This window comes from Haliaeetus albicilla, chromosome 5 (genome assembly GCF_947461875.1).
Source record: "Haliaeetus albicilla chromosome 5, bHalAlb1.1, whole genome shotgun sequence".
NCBI lineage: Eukaryota > Metazoa > Chordata > Aves > Accipitriformes > Accipitridae > Haliaeetus > Haliaeetus albicilla.
In genome coordinates, this window is record NC_091487.1 from 3,858,224 (window position 1) to 3,877,712 (window position 19,489).

Here is a 19,489-nt window from a genome sequence, read left to right on the forward strand (position 1 = left end):
GAGGGGAGCGGCGCTGCGATAACGCAGCTGGAAACAATCCCCGGAGTTTCTCTCGCCTGGGTCACCCGATGACTCGGAGCGGGGCTGTTCTTCCCAGCGCGGAGGGACCGTGCATCCCAGTAGCCCCCCCCAAATCCCTCCTCTCCCCAGGGACGCTGTCACGGTCAGGACAAGGGGACACAGGGACTTGCGCCAGCTGCCGCTTCTGCCTCTATCCGCCAATTTAAAAGCGGGGTGTTTGGGCATGTTTAAGATGCTCGGGGCATCTTCCCGACAAGGAAAACCCATCATCCTAGGAGGAAAAGCACCGGGATATCACCAACTTGGGTGCTCCCCATCCCCGTGCCCCGACTCCCCGGGGTGCAGCACCCTGGGTGCCTCCCCAACCTGTCACCGCATCACTTGGGCCACGGGAGCACCCATGTGCCCACGTCGGGGAGCTGTGAATCCCCAAATCCCACCGCTTAGAAAGAGTGAAAGGCGGAAAGCCTGGTGGGTGTTTAGCCTGGGGAAATCGGAGCTGGGGAAAACGTGGGAACAGTCAGGAAAGGACACCAGGGAGGGGAAGGCGATGCTCTGCCCCCATTCCCTGTGGAACCGGGGTTCCCGGGAAGGGGAGTGGGGTTGGGATGGGTGAGGAAGCACCAGCCAGCGGTGATGGAGCGTTCCCGGGCAGGGAGAAGGTTTGGCTTTTCCTCGCAGGACCCTCCCGGCCTTATTTGTTCGACACGCGAATATCCAGCGAGAGCTGCCAAAGCCGCCGTTCCCCAACCAGCTGCATCCCTCCGTCCGGCTCTCCGGCACGGCGCTGCCTGCCAAAACCCTCCCCATCTAACGGGCTCTAAATTAGGTTATTCAGACACCGCTACAAACAGTTCCAAAGCGAGTGCTGAGCTGGAGAAAGGCGAGAAAATCACAGTACGGTCGCCCTGAGCCGTGCCGCTGATGAAGAACAGACGGACGCAGCTTCTCCAGGCACAGCTCTTTGGGAAAAGCCGGGCTTGGCAATAACACGGCACGGCGGTGGAGCAGGCATCCGCTCGCCGCCCCTCGCCACCACTCAGCTGGCGAGGAGAAGCCGTTTGGAGTCAGGAAAAGTTTTGGAAAAAAAAAAAAAAACCAAACAAAACCCAACCCTGAAATTCCTTGCGGATGCTTCAAGTTTTTCCAGCTCCTCATTTGTCTTCTGGGTTTTGTGGCGTGCTGCTTTTTCTTCCGCTTTGGGTTGTTTTTATACTGGGGGGTTTTTTCCCCCCTCTCCACCAGGAATGTGACCGGCAAGAAGAGGGTCACATCGGAAGCGTGACGAACAGGAGAGATTCGTCATATGCAGTGACGAGACTTTCTCAAAATCGTTTTTCCCCCCCCAAATAGCTGCAATTTATGCAAATGAACAAAAAGAAGAGCTAAACAGGGACTCGGTGCATCTGGCTTCCCACACTGGTTTCTCTCCCAGGGGAGATGAAGGAGGGAGATGAGTCTGCGGTTATGCTCCTGGCTGCACACCTACCCCGGCCCCAAGCCTGGCTCAACGGCGCTGGGGGCTGGATCCCCCTCCGCAGAGAAGGACGGTCCCCGTGGCTGGCCGTGCTCAGCATCAGAACTTCCAGCAGTGGGAGAAGGAGCTGGGACCGGGTGGAAAGCATCCCCCCTCCACCCGGGCTGCCTCGTGCACCTCGGAGGCATGGCCGGACCAGGAGATAGTCCCAAAGAGCCTTCTCCATCCCATGTTTTTCCCCATTGCGCTGGTACTGAGCAGCCCAAGGACAGGAACAGCAGCATCCCCTGGTCCTTCAGGGTTTCCAGTGTATCTGGGGGCAGCACCCACCCCCAGTAAGGGCTGGATTTTGTCACGGTTCCTCCTCCTCCTCCTCTCTCCAAGCAACCCGTTTCTGTTGAATTTGGCCTTCTGGCTTTGTCCGGCAGGCTGGTGTCTGTCGAGGAACTTCGCAGCGGCGGTAGGGATGCCACCAGAAGACTTTGGTCTCTTCTCCATCGCAGCAGACCGGCCGGTGCTGTGCCCTTCGTGGGACCGCGCGGTGCCATCGCTCAGCCGGCAGCCCGTGCCCGGGTGATGGGGAGCAGCATCCCCCAACGCCCGCGGTGCAGGGAGGAAAGCAAAACCCAGGGGTTTTACTTGAAGAGGCGACTCCTGCGGACGGAGGCAGCTTGCCTGGGGATGGTTTTTTGGTTCAAGATGGCAAGTTTCTGCTCTGAGCAAGGAGTGGAGATGCTCTGCCCATGTGCAAGCCCCAGCCTGCGGTGAGGACCGTTCCTCCCTGGCGTTTGCAGCATCGCCGCAGGGCTGGCACCGATCGCTCCGGGGCCCAGGACAGACACCGTCCTCCCAGCCCTTGGGAGTCAGTAAATCAGCTCTCGGGAGCTGCTGGGCTCCCCTTCCGAATCTTCACCCTGGGGAAAACCTGAAGGATTTGAGCCCATCTTCCCCTGGCTCCATGCTGCCGGTATCACCCCAAAAAGAGGATCGCAGGCCTGGAAAGAGGTGCCACATGCTCTGCAGAGGACTACGCTCACTGGGGTGCTGGCAAGCCGCCTTCTTGCCCTTCCCGCCGTGTCATCCTCGGGGAGCTGACAACAGCCAGGGCGCTGGGCCTGCTAAAGAAGGCAGCGGGTGTGTTTTCGAGGCTCTGGCTGGGAGGATTATCGCTCAGATTGCTTCTCCAAACAGGCTGAATTTCTTCTTCCCTGGGCCCCAGGCAGGAAGCAGCCGCTGGGTTCGCGTTCAGCCCTAGCGAGGGCAGCACTTCAACACCGCATGTGTGCAAGCGCCGAGCTGCAACGAGTTTTATCTCGATTTTTTTCCAGAACTGGGGCTTTCACCAGCACAGAGCACCAGCCACAAACGGTCCCTGCCCTCTCAACTGGAGAAGTCACCAGCTCCCTTCGTGCAGTATGAGAAATACAGTCCATCGCTAAAACATGCCAGGGCTGATGTCTGGCCCCTCAGACCTCCTTTCCCACCCCTCCTGTCATCTTGATACCTTCCTGCGCTTCGCGTACACTCATCCAGAGTAGCAAAAAGGGGTCTGAAAGCAGACAACTGTGGTTTCAAGCTTATTCATCATCCCATGTATCCTGCAAGCTGCGGTACACAGTATGTGGTGGCATTTCTGTGGCCACTTCTTTTCCTGGAAGAAGCTCCGGGGGCTTCTCCTGAGGTTTGCTTCTGGGATAGCGGAATGCTGACAAGAGCACAGAGGGGCTGGGACCCCCGTAACGGAGGGCTCGGCAGCGGTACCACCGCACGGCAGCCGTGCCGGCTGGGGTGCAGGTAGAAGTGATGCCTGGCCGGGTTGAAGGCTCAAGTGCAGCATGCCTCCCGCGATGTACAGAAGCACGGGCACCCCGAGGAGTGAGGGCACATGGCACGCTGCTCCCTGAGAGAGCACGGGGTGCTGGACAGCAGAATGGGGCCCAGCAGCGAAATGCCCCTGGGGTAGCTCTGCCCAGTCCCTGCTTTACCTACGCCAGTGCAGCAGCTGGGCTTGGCCCCAGCCCTCTCCCCCGTCACACCCCCAGGAGCTCAGCCCCAGCCTCTACCCCGTAACCCCACTAAGGGCTCAGACCTGACCCCCTTACCCGTAACCCCCCCCGCCCATGGGCTTGGCCCCAATTCCCTCACTCGTAACTATCCCTGGGGCTCAGCCCTGACCCCTCACCTTCACCCTCGCCAAGGGGCTCCGCTCCAGCTCCCTCCTTTATACCCCCCCCCTCCAGGCACTCAACCATGCCCCCCCTTACCCACACTCTGTCCTCTACCCCATAACCCACCCCCTGAGGAACTCAGCCGTGCCCCTCTTACCTGTAAGCTCCCCAGAGTCTCAGCCCCCATCCCCTACCCTGTCCCCCCCCTCCTCCAAGACCCTCAGCCCCGACCCCTTACCTTCAACCCCCCCAAGGCGTCTCCGCTCCAGCTCCCTCCCCTATAACCCCCCCCCCAGGATCTCAGCCCTGAGCCCCTTCCCTCCAAACCCCCAGGGTCTCAGCCGTGTCCCCCCCCTCCCCAGGGACCCTGCACCCTATTCTCCACCCCATACCCCCCCCTGCCCAGGGACCCAGCTTACCCGTACCCCCCCCCCCCCCCATCCCCGGGGACTCAGCCCCGGCCCCTTTCCCATCCCTCCTCCCGGGACTCCCCCGTCCCCGTCCCGGTCTCCTGAGGGACCGGCGCGTCCCTCCGCCCCTCAGGCTCCATCCGAGGGCCCGGGGAGGGCCGGTGGGCGGGAAGGGGCCGCCCCCGAGGCCGTACCCGATCGTTCCGTTCCGCCTCCCCCCTCCCGTCCCTCCTTCCCTCCGCCGGCGGGGGCCGCTCGCCCCACCGGGCCAGTCGCCGCCGGGCAGCCTCGGGGCTTCGTGCCGGTTGCTTGGGCCGGGTTATTCCCATCCCCTGCTACGATCCATCCCGTTCTCGGGATAACCCGATGGAGACGGAGGGTTACCGGTGCCGTAGCAGCCGGTACATCGAAAGCGGACAGTCGGCGGTGCCCGGTTCGGTGCTGTTCGCCGCCGGGCTTGTGGGTAACGTGCTGGCGTTACTGCTGCTGGGTCAGCACCGACGGCGTTCCCGCTCTCCCGGCGGTCGCCCACCGCGGGTCTCCGCTTTCTACGTGCTGGTGAGCGGGCTGGCCGTTACCGACCTGCTGGGCAAGTGTTTGCTCAGCCCCATCGTGCTGGCCGCCTACGCTTACAACCGCAGCCTCAGCGAACTGGGACCCGGCGGGCGCGGCGAAGGCGAGCCGGGCGTCCTCTGCCAGCTCTTCGCCTTCCTCATGGCCTTCTTCGGGCTGGCGCCCACCCTGCTGCTGCTGGCCATGGCGTTGGAGTGTTGGCTCTCTCTGGGGCATCCCTACTTCTATCGGCGGCATCTCACCCGGAGGTTGGGTGCCGCCTCGGTGCCGGCGGCGGCCGGGCTCTGCGCCCTTTTCTGCGCCTTGCCGCTGCTGGGTTTCGGGGTGCCCATGCAGTACTGCCCGGGGACGTGGTGCTTCATCCGCATGGCCGGCGGTGGGCCGCGGCAGCTCGCCTTCCCCGTCCTCTACGCCAGCCTGATGGGTCTCTTGGTCTTGGCCATCGGCGCCTGCAACGTGAGCAGCATGCGGCACCTCTACGGCATGGCCCGGCGGCAGCCCCGACGTGGACCCCCCCCCGACACCGCCCCGCGCATGGAGGAGCTCGACCACCTCATCCTGCTGGGGCTCATGACCGTCCTCTTCACCATCTGCTCCCTGCCGCTCATCGTGAGTAACCCAGCTGACCCCCTCCCCTGGAACACCCCCCCCCCACCCCGGGGGCTCGGGTTGTTGCTTTGACACCCCCCCCGAATACCCACCACCCCATCCCTGGCTGTCAGTCATTGCATTAACCCCCTGGAAAATAAAATCCCCGCTCCCCACCACCTCCTGCCAAGGAGGCTGGATTGTTGCTTTGGCCCCCTCGGAGCAGTCCCTCACCCCGTCCATGGGGGTCGGGTCATTGCCTAAAGCCCCTTGGAATAACCCCCCATCGGCACCACTCAGTCCTGGGGGGGGTGGCAGGTCATTGCTTTGGCCCCTTGGAATAAACCCTGGCGCTACCACCTGCTCCTGGGGGCTCAGGGAATTACTTTGCCCCCTCTGACTACTCCCCCAGCCTGGCCGCAGGGGTCAGGTCATTGCCTAAACCCCTTTGGCATAACCCCCCCTCATCACCACTCCGTCCTGGGGGGGCGGCAGGTCATTGCTTTGGCCCCTTGGAATAAACCCTGGCACCACCACCCACTCCTGGAGGTGTTGCGAGGGGGGCTTCGTTGCTTTAGTCCCCTCTAAATAACCACCACGACCACCCTGTCCCCAAGGGTCAGGTTATTGCCTTAAGCCCCTTAGAATAAACCTTCCCCCCCCCATTCCAGGGGGTTGCCCCCCTCTGAATACCCACCGTGTGCAGAGCTTAATTTATTGCTCTAACCCCTGTGGAATAACCTGTCATCACCACCATTCTGTGCCAGGGAAGTCAGGGGGGGAGGTGTTGGATAACTATTTTCACCCCCTCTGAGTGTCCCCCACCCTGTCCCAGGGGTCTGGCTGTTGCTTTAACCCCCATGGAATAACCCCCAGCACCACCCCCCTGTCCCAGGAGGAGGGGGGGTTATTTCATTGCTTTAATCCCACTGGAATAACCACACCACCACCCCCCTGTCCCGGTTCATCGCTTAAAACTCCTTCGAATAACCCCCCCCACACACCCGTCACCACCAGCCTGTCCCGGGGAGGGTCGGGTCATTGCATTGCCCCCCCCCCAGAATACCCACCACCAGCACCACGTCCCCAGGGGTTAGTTCATGGAATAACCCCCCCATCACTACCACTCTGTCCCAGAGGTGGGGGGGGGTTGGGTAATTACTTTGCCCCCCTCTGAGTGTCCCCCACCCCTTCCCAGGGGTCTGGTAGTTGCTTTAACCCCATTGGAATACCCCCCCCCACTGTCACCCCCCCCGCCCCATGTCTCTGGGGTTGCCCCAGAGGTGTTGGAGGTTTTGGGGGGGAGTCCGTTCATGGCTTTAGCCCCTTGAAATAACTCCCCCCCCCGCCAGCACCTATTCCTAGGGAGGTTGGTTCACTGCGTTAAACCTTTCAATAACCCCCCCCCTTTCTTCCCCCCTGTCTCCCGGAGCTGCCGAGTAGATCCAGCTCCCTTTGAACCGCACTGGATTTCCCAACTTGGGGGAAACCCTCCCTGAAATCCTCCCCCTTTTTCCCCAAGGTTGGGGGTCCCGCTGGTGGGGTGGGGGTGGGAGACCCCTAGCATGACAGAGCCCTTGTTGCCATCCCCCACTCCCAGTGCTCCATGTCCCGGGACTGGATGCTGCAGCACTGGGCTGCGGTCCAGCCGAGTTATCTGACGGATCCCTGGTCCGATACCCATCGCAGCAGGGTGGGGGGGGCAACACGAGTGGGGTGCCGCAAGCCTCGGGGGCACAGCAGCACCCACTGCTGCAGCCTGCGGAGGTTGGATGCTCCGTTTACTCCATGGCACAACCCCAGTCCCTGGGATCGTGTCTTCAGCTCTAACCTCCTGGCCCTGATGGGGACATGGTCCCCCTGTGCCAGGATCCAGCCCCAAGTCCCAGTTTCGGGGTCTGCTGATTTGATGCATAAGGATATCGAGGGGTTAAAAACTTTTGCTTCCCCCCCGGGATTCTTTTTGCTCTCAGCTTTACCCCTGTAGGGACATCTTCCTTCATTTTTCCCTATTTCTTCATTTTTTTTGACAGATCCGGGCGTACATGGGGGCCTTTGCCGCCGATTTCAACGAGGACGCTGACCTCAGCGCCCTGCGGTTTCTCTCCGTGAACTCCATCGTGGACCCCTGGGTCTTCATCATCTTCCGCACCTCCGTCTTCCGCACGTTCGTCCGCAGGCTTTGCCGGAGGTTGAATTCCCGGAAAGCCACCCTGAAAGGACCTGACCCGGGGGGGGACAACCAGTTCTGTCCCCTGGGCTGGCGCAGGACAGACACCCCCCAGCTCGGCTTCCCCTGAGCATGCGGGTCTTGCAGAAAGCTGGCGGCTGCTGGTGAGGATGAGGAACGAAGCCTTCGGCCCCGCACCCCAGCTCCGGAGCATCCCGGGGCTGTCGCAGGTGGGGACAGCGTCCAACTCGCAGCGAGGGGTGGGCGTGAAGTGTTTCTGCCCCCTCCCCGGGCTGCTTTTTTGCCCCGGAGAGGAACCGGAGAGGGGGGGGACTCCCGGGTACCTGTGAATATTTCCAAGCAGCAGCACTTTGTGGAGGGTTTGGGGAGCCTTTGGCTCCAGAAAAGCAGGAGGGTTTTTGGCGTGTGGCTTCAGGGCAGCGGGGACGCACAGGGAGGAGAGGGGTGTGTGTCTCCCCGTCAAATAAAAGTGGTTCAGAGCCCTGCTCCATTGCCTTGTCCTGTGCGTGAGCCCCTTCCACGCCGAGGGGGGGTTATCCGGAGCTGGTTTGGGGTGTCCCCGGCTTGGTCTGAGGGGGCCGTGAAGGAGCCTTTGGGGATGTGGAGACTCAGAAACTTGAGCAGCAGCTCACGGCCGTGCTGAAGAGCCGGAGGGCAGGAGGGGTCCCTCCGTGGGATGCCCATCGTCCCTCCGTGGGATGCCTGTCGTCACATCCCTAACCCCGTATCCCCCCAGCGGGGCTGTGGTTTCTCTGCCGTGCTCGCTCTTCTCTTGAAAATTGCTTCCTTCAAGCGCTGATGTTGCATTTGTGTTACTCAGATGGCTACCTGTCCTGCTGTAATTATTTTAATTTGGTATTTACAATGATCCTGAGGCCTAATAAGAGCAGTAATTGAGAGAAAGCAGAGCGCAGGATGTGTAACCTCGCGGTGCAAGCATGCAAGCGAATGATCATTTTAATGAAAGATCCATTTTCCCTCAACCACACTTATTAACTGGATTTAATATCTGCCTTAAGTGACCATTTAGGCCAAAAAAATTATGATGACCAAAGTTCCTATCTGCTTAGTGTCCTTGGAGGAGACAGGGCAAATATTTTTCTCCCTCTATTTAGCTAAGCCTTGCAAGGTGTAGTCATGTTCCTGCGAGTTCTCATGTGATATTTATTCTTGGTGTCAAACGGATTCTGCTTTTCAAGGAAGAAACTCAGGCAAATTTGTCTTGGGGCTTTTGGGAGGTGACCTGGTTGGGTTGGCTCTGGCTGTTTGACCTGCCAGGCTCTCCTGGCTGGAGAAAAGGGTAGAGCTGTATTTGGGGGGACCTGCAAGCTCCCTGCTCAGCACCTCTCGTCAGGGTTGTCTAAGGAGAAGGAAATGAAATGAAGGTTGGTTGGCGTATCGGTTTCATGTTACTGGCGTGTTATTGACTTGGAGATGGCTCACGTGGGACCGTGGAGTCAACAGCCCGGACTTTGGGCTCACGCTCAGCGCTGTGGCTTTCGCCGGACCTGTTTCGCCGCAGCAGGATGAAGGCCAGGTGAGATAACGGCTCTGCAAAACCTTGCCGTTGTCCTCCCCGGGCTGGGATCTCCTCCACCAGACGGATCCACGCACCGCTCAGGACAGACGGACCAGGCACGGCCAGGCCAGGAGCGTGCAGCGATGTGTGCCGTGGGTGCTCCGTGGGTGCCCAGGCTGGGACAGACCATCATCTGCCCATCACCCCAATGAGGAATCACTCCTAGAGAGCCTCCCAGGAGAGGTCCCTGCCCCACGATATGTGCATTTAGAGCCCAGGGCAACCACGCTCTGTGGAAAGCAGCAATTAAATTAAAAAACCCCAAACAGGTCCTTTATTAAGGTGCACGAATACAGACTCCATCCGAGCCCTGAGATGATGCACACACCGCAATGTCTGACCCATCCGTGACTTTATCATCAGAGAAAAGAAATCAGGGAGCCGCCGAGCTCGGCCGGGGCTTGCAGGCTGCCGGGGTGACCCCCCCATCCCTGCACTGTCCCCGTTCCCCGGCTGGGCCCATGCACGTCCTGGTGACCTTGACATGTTCATCTGGCTTCGGTAGAGCTAATTTTAATCAGCGTTCTGTCCTTACTGGTGACCTACCTGCTCTGGGAGCAGACTTGGAGTCTCCAGCCGGTCACCGCTGCCTCCGGGCGAGCAGAACTCCGGCTGCAGCCAACAAGGTTTGCACCGGCGGCGGAACGCCAGGCCGCCTTCCGAGCAGATAAATCATTCCTCAGCAGGGATAAATCATTCGTGGGGCCTGGGACTGCCATATCGTGGTCCTCTCCAGAGATGGCAGCACGTCCCCAGCCAGGGCTGGGCTCCGAGCCGGCCTGAGCACGTTGGGCACAGCCACTGCAAGGAGGGGGCTGCCACTCTCCACCCCAAGATTCTTCCTTGGGCAACCCACTTTTTAATGCCCGAACGCATATGGTTTGGAGCTTCAGGGGTTACATCAAAGCTCAGAGCCCCCTCCTATTACCGAGCTTGGAAAAAATGAAAATAAAATTAAAAAAAAAAAAAATTATCCTCGCAACACGCGATTTAGTTGTAAATGTTGCTAAACAGGAACCAAAAAAGCCCAGAGGCTCAGGGCTCTCCGGCCAAACGCTGAGGAGGTGAGAGCTGCTGTGCGAGCCCTCCCCGACTGCATCCTCCTCCTCCTCCTCCTCCTCCTCCCGGGCTCCTCGCACTGCTCAGTCATTCCCTGTGGGCCCCCTCCGTGCCAGATTGCTCCTGTGCCAGCGATCCTCAAAGGGACGGACGTAATGCTTAATGGAGGCAATAAAGAGATGCTGCTCGGTGCAAGGCTGTGGCTCACACCAACGATGTTCTTTTCGGAGCCGTTGTGCCGTGCCCGCTGCCCTCCGGCACCGCAGGCTGCCCGGTCCCACGCTCGCAGTGTCACCGGTGTCACCGGCATCACCTAACCCTGCCTCCCGCTCCTTTCCTGGACATAAATCGAGCATGGTTAATTGGTTTTTTTTTGTTGTTTTTTTTTTTTTTTGTTTCAGCTCATGAAATCCAGACACAACTTTGCACAAGCTCATTTCCCGGCAAATTGTTTAGCTCTTGCAAAAAGCCCTTTTTTCTAATTGTCTGCCTGCATTTTTCAGCCATTCTAGAAGCAGGAAGGCGCGTGCCTGGGCAGGCAGCAGCACCGGGGCTGCCAGGCACCCGAGCCAGGGTGCTCAGCCTGCGGGGCTGTAAGACACAACCAGCTGGTGAACGGGTTGATTTTTTTTTTTTTTTTTTAACCCAGCAAGCCAAGGCACCGAAACCTGGATCTGCCGCGCCGGTGCTCAGCCCTGCCTTTCCAGGGTGGTGAGTGAGGCTGCTGGCAGCACCGATGTACGAGATAAGGGATGAGGCTGGGAAGGCTTTGGAAGAAAAATGATGTCTGGCTTTGCTAAACACAAGTCAGATGGGGTTTTGGTTTAAGAGGGTTGAAATCCACCCGTGCAGTCCATCCCTTCATGCGCAGGAGGGCTGGGTTTCTCCCTGCCTGCAGTGCCGAAGCTGTCTTTGAAAACCCACCAGGGATGGAGCAGGATCCTCAGCCGTAGGCAGTAAACTCCAGGGACTGAGTCCTCTTGGCTGCAAGATTTATATGAAATTCAGGGAGCTTTCCTACAAGCCCAGAATTTTTTCTCCAACTGGACCAGCCCTGGAAAGCTTCTTTTAGGGAAAACAATGCCAACGACCTTTGGGAGGACATATGGTCCTTGTTAAAGGCAAGACACCTGAGATAAACATGAAAGCAAAAGGAAGAAAACAAACACATCTCAAGAAACGGACAGATTGTACCAAGTGGCATGTTCCTGGTTTTGAGCTCAGAAGGGGGAGAAGAAAAAAAAAAAGCCCAGCAATTTTCCTATTATTGCAAAAATATCCCATCAGAGGCGACTGTCAGTTGAGAAGTCTGAAGCCCCAAAAGGGTATTTAAGGCTCCATTAGCTGCCAGGAAAATGAGCTCCAGAAGATGCCAAAACCCCTTCCTGAGCTGTGACACACAAGACCAGAAAGGAGCGGGAGGCTGGGAAAAGCCTTGGAGCAACCACCCTGCGGGGTGCCTGCTGCTTGGAAAAGGTCTCCAGATGAGCGGACCGCAGTCTCCGCAAGCTGCTCAGATGGACCAGGCCAGGATTGGGCCTCAGCTCCATTTTTTTAACCTGATTTTTGTGGATACCACAGAAGGCTGGATGTGCCGGGGTCCCATCCAGCCCTCGGGAAGCCAACAGCATCGCTCCCGCCATCGGCTGCGTCCACACGTTTCGGTGCTCTGCTGCATCGGGTCTGCGGGGCTGGGACAGGAGTTAAAAAGGGTCCTGGGACGTGCGTTTTTCTGGCCCGCCTGCACGGAGGGTTAGTCTTGGAGTCGGGTAAAACACCTTCCCCTCCATCGCACCCATTGCTTTGGCCATGGGAACAGGAAGGGCTGGGGCTGCGGGTGCCCTGCCACCGGCAGGGTGACTTGCACGTCCCCCCCGCCGCGGTGAAGAAGCCTTCGAGCTGCGTTACGTGGGAAACCAAAGCGAGGAATAGGAGCAGCCCGTCGGAAATGAAGGTGCTGTCACAAACCGCAGCTCACCCAGCCCTGGAGTTTGCCGTATACCATGTTTCCTTTACGAAGTTCCTGTTACAAAAAGCAAGGTTTTAAAAATAACAGCCCAAACGTGCTTGTGGCAACAACCTGCCGCGACCGCGCTGGAGCTGAGCAATGCTGCATTGTTCCGCCGGGGTTTGGGGGGGACTGGTTTTGCGTTACGTCATGGATGAAGGGGTGCACCTGAGCCCTGCCTGGCATCCAGCTGAGCCGGATCCCAGCTCGGAGGCCGAGGGCAAAGGTTTTGCTCTCAGCAAGGTGGGGAGAAGATCGGGGTCACGACTCGGGAAATACTACGCAACAGCGAGAGCTTCCTGTGCCATTTGCCGAGCCCGAAGCCCCAGCAGAAGGAACTTTCCTGGAGTTGGTATTTGGGGCAGATGAGCCGCCCTCAGCCAGGCTTGCAGTGGGAAGAGGGGTTCCCTCCGATGTGTCCCCCACTCATGACCAGACACCGGCCGCAGGCTGCACTCCCCATGGGGACCTCTTATGATATATAGGAAAGGGGGGGCAATGGGGACGTGGTGTGGGGCCGGCCGTGGGGCAGGGTGTTCTCCGTGGGCTCCGGGTGCCTCTGGGGCCATGGGGGACCCGCACAGCTGGGATCCGGTAAATCCCCGGTAAATCCACCCCACACCAGGCCGGTGGAGATGGCACCGGGGCTCATCACGACTTGGGGTCCCTCTGCCCACCTGGGGTTCCCGGAGCAGCACCAGCACCACGGTTCCACGTGAACTCGGTGCTCCCAGACCGGCACTGGGTATCGCCGTGAATCGGGGAGTCCCAGATCGGCGCTGGGTCTTGCTGTGCCTCTCGGGGATCCCAGATGGGCATTGGGGGAGCTGTGCCTCGGGGCTCCCAGAGCAGCACCGGGACTCTCAGACCAGACCGGGACTGGCTGTGCTGTGTGTGCGGGGCTCCCAGACCGGCACTGGGGCTGGTCGTACTGCTGGGCTCCCAGATCAGCACCGGGACTAGCCCAGTGTTCCCAGAGCAGCAGTGGGACTCCTGGGTCGGTACCAGGGGCTGGCCATCTGTGGGGGTCCCGGACCGGCACCAGGGCTGGCCATACCGCTGGGCTCCCAGATCAGCACCGGGACTAGCCCAGTGTTTGCAGAGCAGCAGTGGGACTCTTGGGTCAGTACTGGGGACTGGCCATGTGTGGGGGTCCCGGCTCGGTACTGGGGGTCTGGCTGTGTGTGGGGGTCCTGGACTGGCACCGGGGCTGGCCATACCACTGGGCTCCCAGATCAGCACTGGGACTAGCCCAGCGTTCCCGGAGCAGCACCGGGACTCCTGGCTCGGTACCGGGGGCTGGCCGTGTGTGGGGGTCCCGGCTCGGTACCAGGGTCTGGCTGTGTGTGGGGGTCCCGGACTGGCACCGGGGCTGGCCATACCACTGGGCTCCCAGATCAGCACCGGGACTAGCCCAGTGTTCGCAGAGCAGCAGTGGGACTCTTGGGTCAGTACTGGGGACTGGCCATGTGTGGGGGTCCCGGCTCGGTACTGGGGGTCTGGCTGTGTGTGGGGGTCCCGGACTGGCACCAGGGCTGGCCATGTCGCTGGGCTCCCAGATCAGCACTGGGACTAGCCCAGCGTTCCCGGAGCAGCACCGGGACTCCCGGCTCGGTACCGGGGGCCGGCCGTGTGTGGGGGTCCCGGCTCGGTACCGGGGTCTGGCTGTGTGTGGGGGTCCCGGACCAGCACCGGGACAAGCCCAGCCTTCCCGAATCAGCACCGGGACTCCCAAACCCCCCCGGAGACCCGTCCGCTTACGGGACTCCCGACTCACTCCGCGGACTCCCTACCCACCCGGTGTGTGTGTGGGGGCGGGGGGGGGGGCTCCCGAAAACCTCCCCCGGGCCTCCCAGCCCGGTACCGGGGGGGTCCGGCCGTGTTCGAGGGGTTCCTAACCCAGCCGGGGGGAGAGCGGCTCCGGGAGAACGGAGGCGGGGGGGGGGGGGGGCACACGGACGACACACGGGACGGGGCGGGCTCGGGGGCGGCGGGCGGAGCCCGGTGGGGGGGTTGGGGAAGGCGGCGCGGCGGGCGGTGCCGGCGGCGGCGGCGGCAGTGTCGGGGCGGCGGCGGGATGAACGGGACGGGCCGGGGGTCGTGCGAACGCGGCGGAGCTCTGCCGGCCGGGGTCCGACCCCTGGTCAGCGCCCTGATGTTCTCCGCCGGGCTCCTGGGCAACCTCCTGGCCCTGGGGTTGTTGTTACGTTGCCGGCGCGGTTCCCGCAACCGTCAGCCTTCGCTCTTCCACGTCCTGGTGCTGGCCCTGGTCGTCACGGATCTGCTGGGCACCTGCTCCGTCAGCCCCTTCGTCCTGGCTTCCTATCACCGCAACCGCACCCTGACCGCCCTGGCCCAAGGAGGACGCATCTGCCTCTACTTCGGCTTCGCCATGAGCTTCTTCGGCCTCGCCACCATGCTCATCCTCTTCGCCATGGCGCTGGAGCGATGCCTGGCCCTGGGGCAGCCTTACTTCTACGAGCGCTTTCTCAGCCCCCGCACGGGCTTGGTCGCCCTGCCCGCCATCTACACCTTCTCCGCCGCCTTCTGCTCCTTGCCGCTGGTGGGCTTCGGGCGGTACGTGCAGTATTGCCCCGGCACCTGGTGCTTCATCCAGATGCACCTGGACTACCTCCGGCACAACGGCGGCAGGGAGGCGTCCGGGTCGGACGTCACCTTCTCGCTTCTTTACGCCACCCTGCTCCTCTTCCTCATCCTCTCCGTGCTGCTCTGCAACCTCAGCGTCATCGCCAACCTGGCCCGCATGCACCGCCGCGGGCAGAAGACCCGCCGGCTGGCCACGCTCGAGCAGCCCCGGGCGGCTGGCAGCTGCGGCCGGCGCATGTTGTCCATGGCCGAGGAGATCGACCATCTCCTCCTCCTCTCCATCATGACCATCACCTTCGTCATCTGCTCCCTGCCGTTCACGGTGAGTGCGACCGCCTCTCCCCTGGGCCGGGGTCCCTCTCCCCAGCACCCCCTTTTCTCTCCCTCCCTTTATAGGGCTCCCCCTCGCTCCACGGCCCAAATCTTACAGGCCGAGGTCAAAGCTTAGCTCCTCCTGAAGCTTGGGAGACCCCAGCTCTGCCACAAACTCTAGCCAATCCGCACATCCTTTGGGGAACTGGGGGGACCACTCCCCATATCCCCAGTGCCGGGAGAAGGACGGGGTGGCAGGAGCAGAGGTGCCCTCCCATCCCACAGAGGCTCCGAGGCCGGGCAGCATGGCTCAGGCAGGGTCTGGGGTAGGGCTCCCCAGACCACACGGCATCGCTGGGGTTCCCGGTGCTCACAGTGGAGGTGTGAGGGGTGGCAGAGCAATAAATTCGATATCCAAAGGTGGGGATGAAGGAGATGCTGCTGGGCTCAAGGCAGTGGGTGTCTGCACTGGGTGGGCAGAGTTATCCCAGATTTCTGTGGCAAGAGGGAAGGATGGAGCCGGAGACGTGGGCAGGCAGGAGGTCTCCACTCCTCCGCAACAACACCGGGGCGCGGGCACAGAGACGGGTGATTGCTGCGAACGGAGATCCGGCACGTGGGGCGCAGCACGCCTCGTCCCAAGGGTTGTGCCCGCATCCCGTGCCCTGTCCGTGCCCGAGGCTTCCCGCAGAAATACGGGGTCGAAACGCCACAGCCAAGTGAGGAAGGGGAGAGGGCGAGTCCTCTGACTCTGCCCTGGGGCTCTCCCCACCAAAGGTCCGCTTTTCATCCATCCAAGCCGTATCCCAGCAGCAGCATCACGGGCTCCGGAGCACCTCGAGCCACTCGTGTCCCCTGCCACTCATGTGTGCGAGCCCGCCGCCGCAGGAGGTCATTTTGTTCCCATTAGAAGCGAGCCCCACCAAGGTTGGGAGCAAAGCCAGCGCTAATTTTGTGCTTGTGGAGTTAAACAGACGCTACCTTCCCTTCGTGCTCCCTTTCTTTTCCCAAAGGAAAAGAAAATAACCACAGGCTGTAGCCAAGCCAGGCTGCCTGGGTTTTAAGACAGAGAAAAGACAAAGCAGTAATGTCCGGATGCTTGCGAGCATCCCGGGAGCTAGACTCAACATCTTGAGAGACACTTCAGCTCCCGTCAATGGGCCCACACGTGATGGGCAGCTCTCCCCGTGTCCTGAAAAAACCCCAGTTTGGGTGCCGTGGTCATTGCGAAGCAAGACCCCTTGGCGGGGAGATGCGGGCAGGGCCCTGCTGGGGGCAGATGGGGTGGGAAAGAGGCACTGGTGGGGATCCCATGGGCCCTGTGGTAGCAGATATAGTCTTATCCAGAAGCACAGCCAGCTTTTCTTTTCCCATCGCCTGGCTCCCATGTGGGGTTGTGTTCAGGCTGCGTTTTGGCAGCGTCTCAAACCAAGCCAGTGTCTCCTTGGTGTGACACTTTCTCTTCTGGCTGGGGCTGCCCCCAGCAGCAGGAGGAGCAGCCCAGGCACATGGACCCAGAGAGCATCAAGCCACAGTACCACAAAATCCTTCCCCCAAAAAAACTCTGAGCCCCGGGGCAACCCTTGGAAGTGCTGGGCTGTCGGCAGCCGTGGGTACCGGCTGCACCGCGGCCACCTCGTGTCCCAGGTTGTACCGTCCCTGGGTGGTACCCAACGGATCCCGGCCGGAGGAGGGATGCTCAGATCTCCCACACCCTCAGCTCCCATCCCTGGCTGAGCATCCCCTCTCCCCCGAAGTGAGGGGGTGGCGATTCGACCCGTATGAGTAAGGAGTGCTGAGTCACCCTTCCAGGAAGCCCCGTAAGCTGCTATGAGTCGGCACGTCGCAGGAAGGACCGGAGGGGTCCAACACCCCGCATCCTTTCCATCTTGAACGTTTCTTTGTCCTATGTGGTTTTCAAGGTGAGACCCACCGCTTCCTTGAGCAGCCTCCGCCTTAACTGCATTAGGGCTAAACGAAGCCTCGCTGCGTGTTGAGAGCAGAGCACAGGTCTGGCTTTCGTTAGCAAGAAGTTAATTTAAACCGGCGGAGGCGGCAAGTGTGCTGTGACAGCCCAAATCTCCCCAAGAAGCTGCCCGGGGGCCAGATCCTGGAAGCCCGGACGCGGCATTATTTCTCCTGTCGTGTTTTACAGATCCGCGCCTACGTGAACAAGTTCAGCGAGGCGGAGGACAACCACAGCTGGGACCTCCTAGCCCTGAGATTCCTCTCCATTAATTCCATCGTCGACCCTTGGGTCTTCGCCATCCTGAGGCCGCCGGTCCTGCGGTTCATGCGCTCGGTGCTGTGCTGCCAGGTGACCCCCGCGAGCCAGGACAGACGGACTCCGTCCCCCGCAAAGACAAAACTGGCAGCACGGCTGGACCCCGGTGGGCAGTAGATCCATCGGCCATTCCAGGAGACATCTGCCAGGTGAAGCACAGCCCTGACAGATGTTAACGAAGCTCTGCCTTATGGCCCATAAAGAGACGTATCTGCTGCAGGGTGGGCCAGGGTACGGGGTGGCCCAGCCGGGTGTCACCCCGTGTCTGGGAAGCCCCTGGAAAGCCAGTGTGGTCTCTGACGGGGCAAAAAAAATACAGTGGGACAAGATCGGAAGGGCTGATGAGTACCTGGATATCGCTGTCGCCCTTAGACGGGGCTGCTCCCGCCCGGCGAAGGGTGCAGGCTGCGTTCAGCGGGGCAGTCGGGGGGTGAAGCATGGGGGGCTTTGCTGTAACACTACTGCTGGGGGGGGGGTGTCGGGGAGCAGAGCCTTCTGCTAGTGTGCTTCCCAGCAAGGTCCCCACGGTTGTTTCGGGCTGAAGGCAGTGTGCGGGCAGGGGTACGGGTCCTGGAGATGAGGCTGGGTGGCCACCGTTGCTGCAAGCACCCGTCTCTGCCCCCAGGTCCTTAGGGATCGGGTAGGAGAAGAAGGGAGCAGTGTATCCCCAAATATTCCCCTTTATTAGGTAGGCTGGCTGCCTGAGGAAATGCACTTTACCAGGTCTGTGTGCATGTCTGTCTGTCTGTCCCCCACTCCAGGGATTTTAGGCTCTGGTGGGTGCCAGCCCACCATGTCTGAGGGACACTGGGCAGAAAAAAAAGCCCAAAATTGTGGCACTTCCCTAGTGCTGTGATGGCAGCAGAGCTGCGTGGCCCCTCCTGAGCACCCATTTTGCAATTTTCTTTGCCCTGTAGTTTGCACAGGAGCTGACAAGGGGACTAAAGAGCCCGACCAGGGAACGAGAGGTTTCGGTCACAGCCATGCGCTTTACCCACATGCAGGGTGATGCTGCTGATGGGTTTTGGGTTGGCACGGAGGAGGGCTCATCCTCCCGGGCTGCCTGGCAAAGTGGTCTCAACTGCCCTCCCACCGGCTTGGGACAAACCTGCTCAGGGACATCATGTCTCTAGAGGTTTAATTAAAAAAAAAACAACAAAAAAAACCAACACCCAAAACCCAACGAAACCAAAAAACCCAAGTGCAGAAACATCCAGGTCACCAATCCTGCCCCATCGGGCAGCATCGTTCAGCGACGCTATTTTGTTTTGTGGGATGCCTGTTGCTTTTTGGGGCTCCAGGTTGGTCCCCACCGGGGTAAGGAACATCCAACCCCGTGGGCAAACTGGGTTTGTCCCGAGGCCCTCGCTGCCATTCGGAGTTGCTGGGGGGGGTTTCGTGGCTCCCGTTCGTGCAGCATCCGACACACACAGTGTCGTTGTGCTGTTGCCAGCGGGGCGTCTCGTTGTCCGTTTGAGAGCTGTAGCTCTGCTCAGAAAGCCCAAAGGTGCCGAGATTTGGAGCTTTTCTGCGGTTCGTTAGTTGAGGTGATGTAGGAAAAAAATATATGTTATTTAAATAATAAATGTCTCGCAAAGGAGCCTGCTGAATCACGTGTGGGTTTGTGCTTAAGATGCACCTCAGGGTGGATCTGGCTCCTGGTGGAAACGTGTCACCTGCCTGGAGCATCGGGGGGGTGAAGCCTCGGGGATGGGGGGAGAGGGCAGGAGGGGAGGCTGGGAGGGGAAACATGTGCCTCCAGTTTCCTAAAAAGTGAAAATAAACTGTGTTTTTTAGATGTGTGATGATATTTTGGCCTTACCTCTGCAAACTGGCCCCCGAGCTACAGAAATAGCCCCACCTCTGAGCTCTTCCCTCAAACTTGTATAACCCGAAGCCAGGGAGAGGCAGGCAAAGCTCCTACCTGTTATCAAAATACAAAAAAAAAAGAAAAAAAAATACTCACCCTAAAAAAAGGCAGAATTTATGTCACTTTTGTCAGGCAGCCAATATCCACAGGAAGTTTACTGGCCTCCAAAATGTGTGTGGGCAGATGTTAGGCATGGGCTGCTATTGCTCAAGCCTTGCCGGCGGGTTTCTGGCAGCACCCTGTGGCTGGGGGGATTTGGGGGGGGGGGTGGAATTTCAGGGGAGGGTTGCAAGATGTGTCCTGTACATGGGACTGCAGCTGGGGTGCTCCCCCCACTGTCCG

At 60.2% G+C, this 19,489-nt stretch overlaps 2 protein-coding genes across 2 annotated transcripts; both read left to right on the forward strand.

The window, feature by feature from the left end:
- The first annotated feature begins 4,191 nt into the window (after positions 1–4,191).
- PTGDR (prostaglandin D2 receptor) lies at positions 4,192–7,918 on the forward strand. The gene is made up of 2 exons (XM_069783078.1): positions 4,192–5,258; positions 7,271–7,918. The coding sequence occupies exons 1-2, from the start codon at positions 4,443–4,445 to the stop codon at positions 7,535–7,537; spliced, it is 1,083 nt and encodes a 360-aa protein (XP_069639179.1). The 5' UTR covers positions 4,192–4,442; the 3' UTR covers positions 7,538–7,918.
- Positions 7,919–14,109: 6,191 nt separating this feature from the next.
- On the forward strand, positions 14,110–18,877 carry PTGER2 (prostaglandin E receptor 2). The gene is made up of 2 exons (XM_069783080.1): positions 14,110–15,003; positions 17,149–18,877. The coding sequence occupies exons 1-2, from the start codon at positions 14,152–14,154 to the stop codon at positions 17,392–17,394; spliced, it is 1,098 nt and encodes a 365-aa protein (XP_069639181.1). The 5' UTR covers positions 14,110–14,151; the 3' UTR covers positions 17,395–18,877.
- The last annotated feature ends 612 nt before the right edge of the window (positions 18,878–19,489 follow it).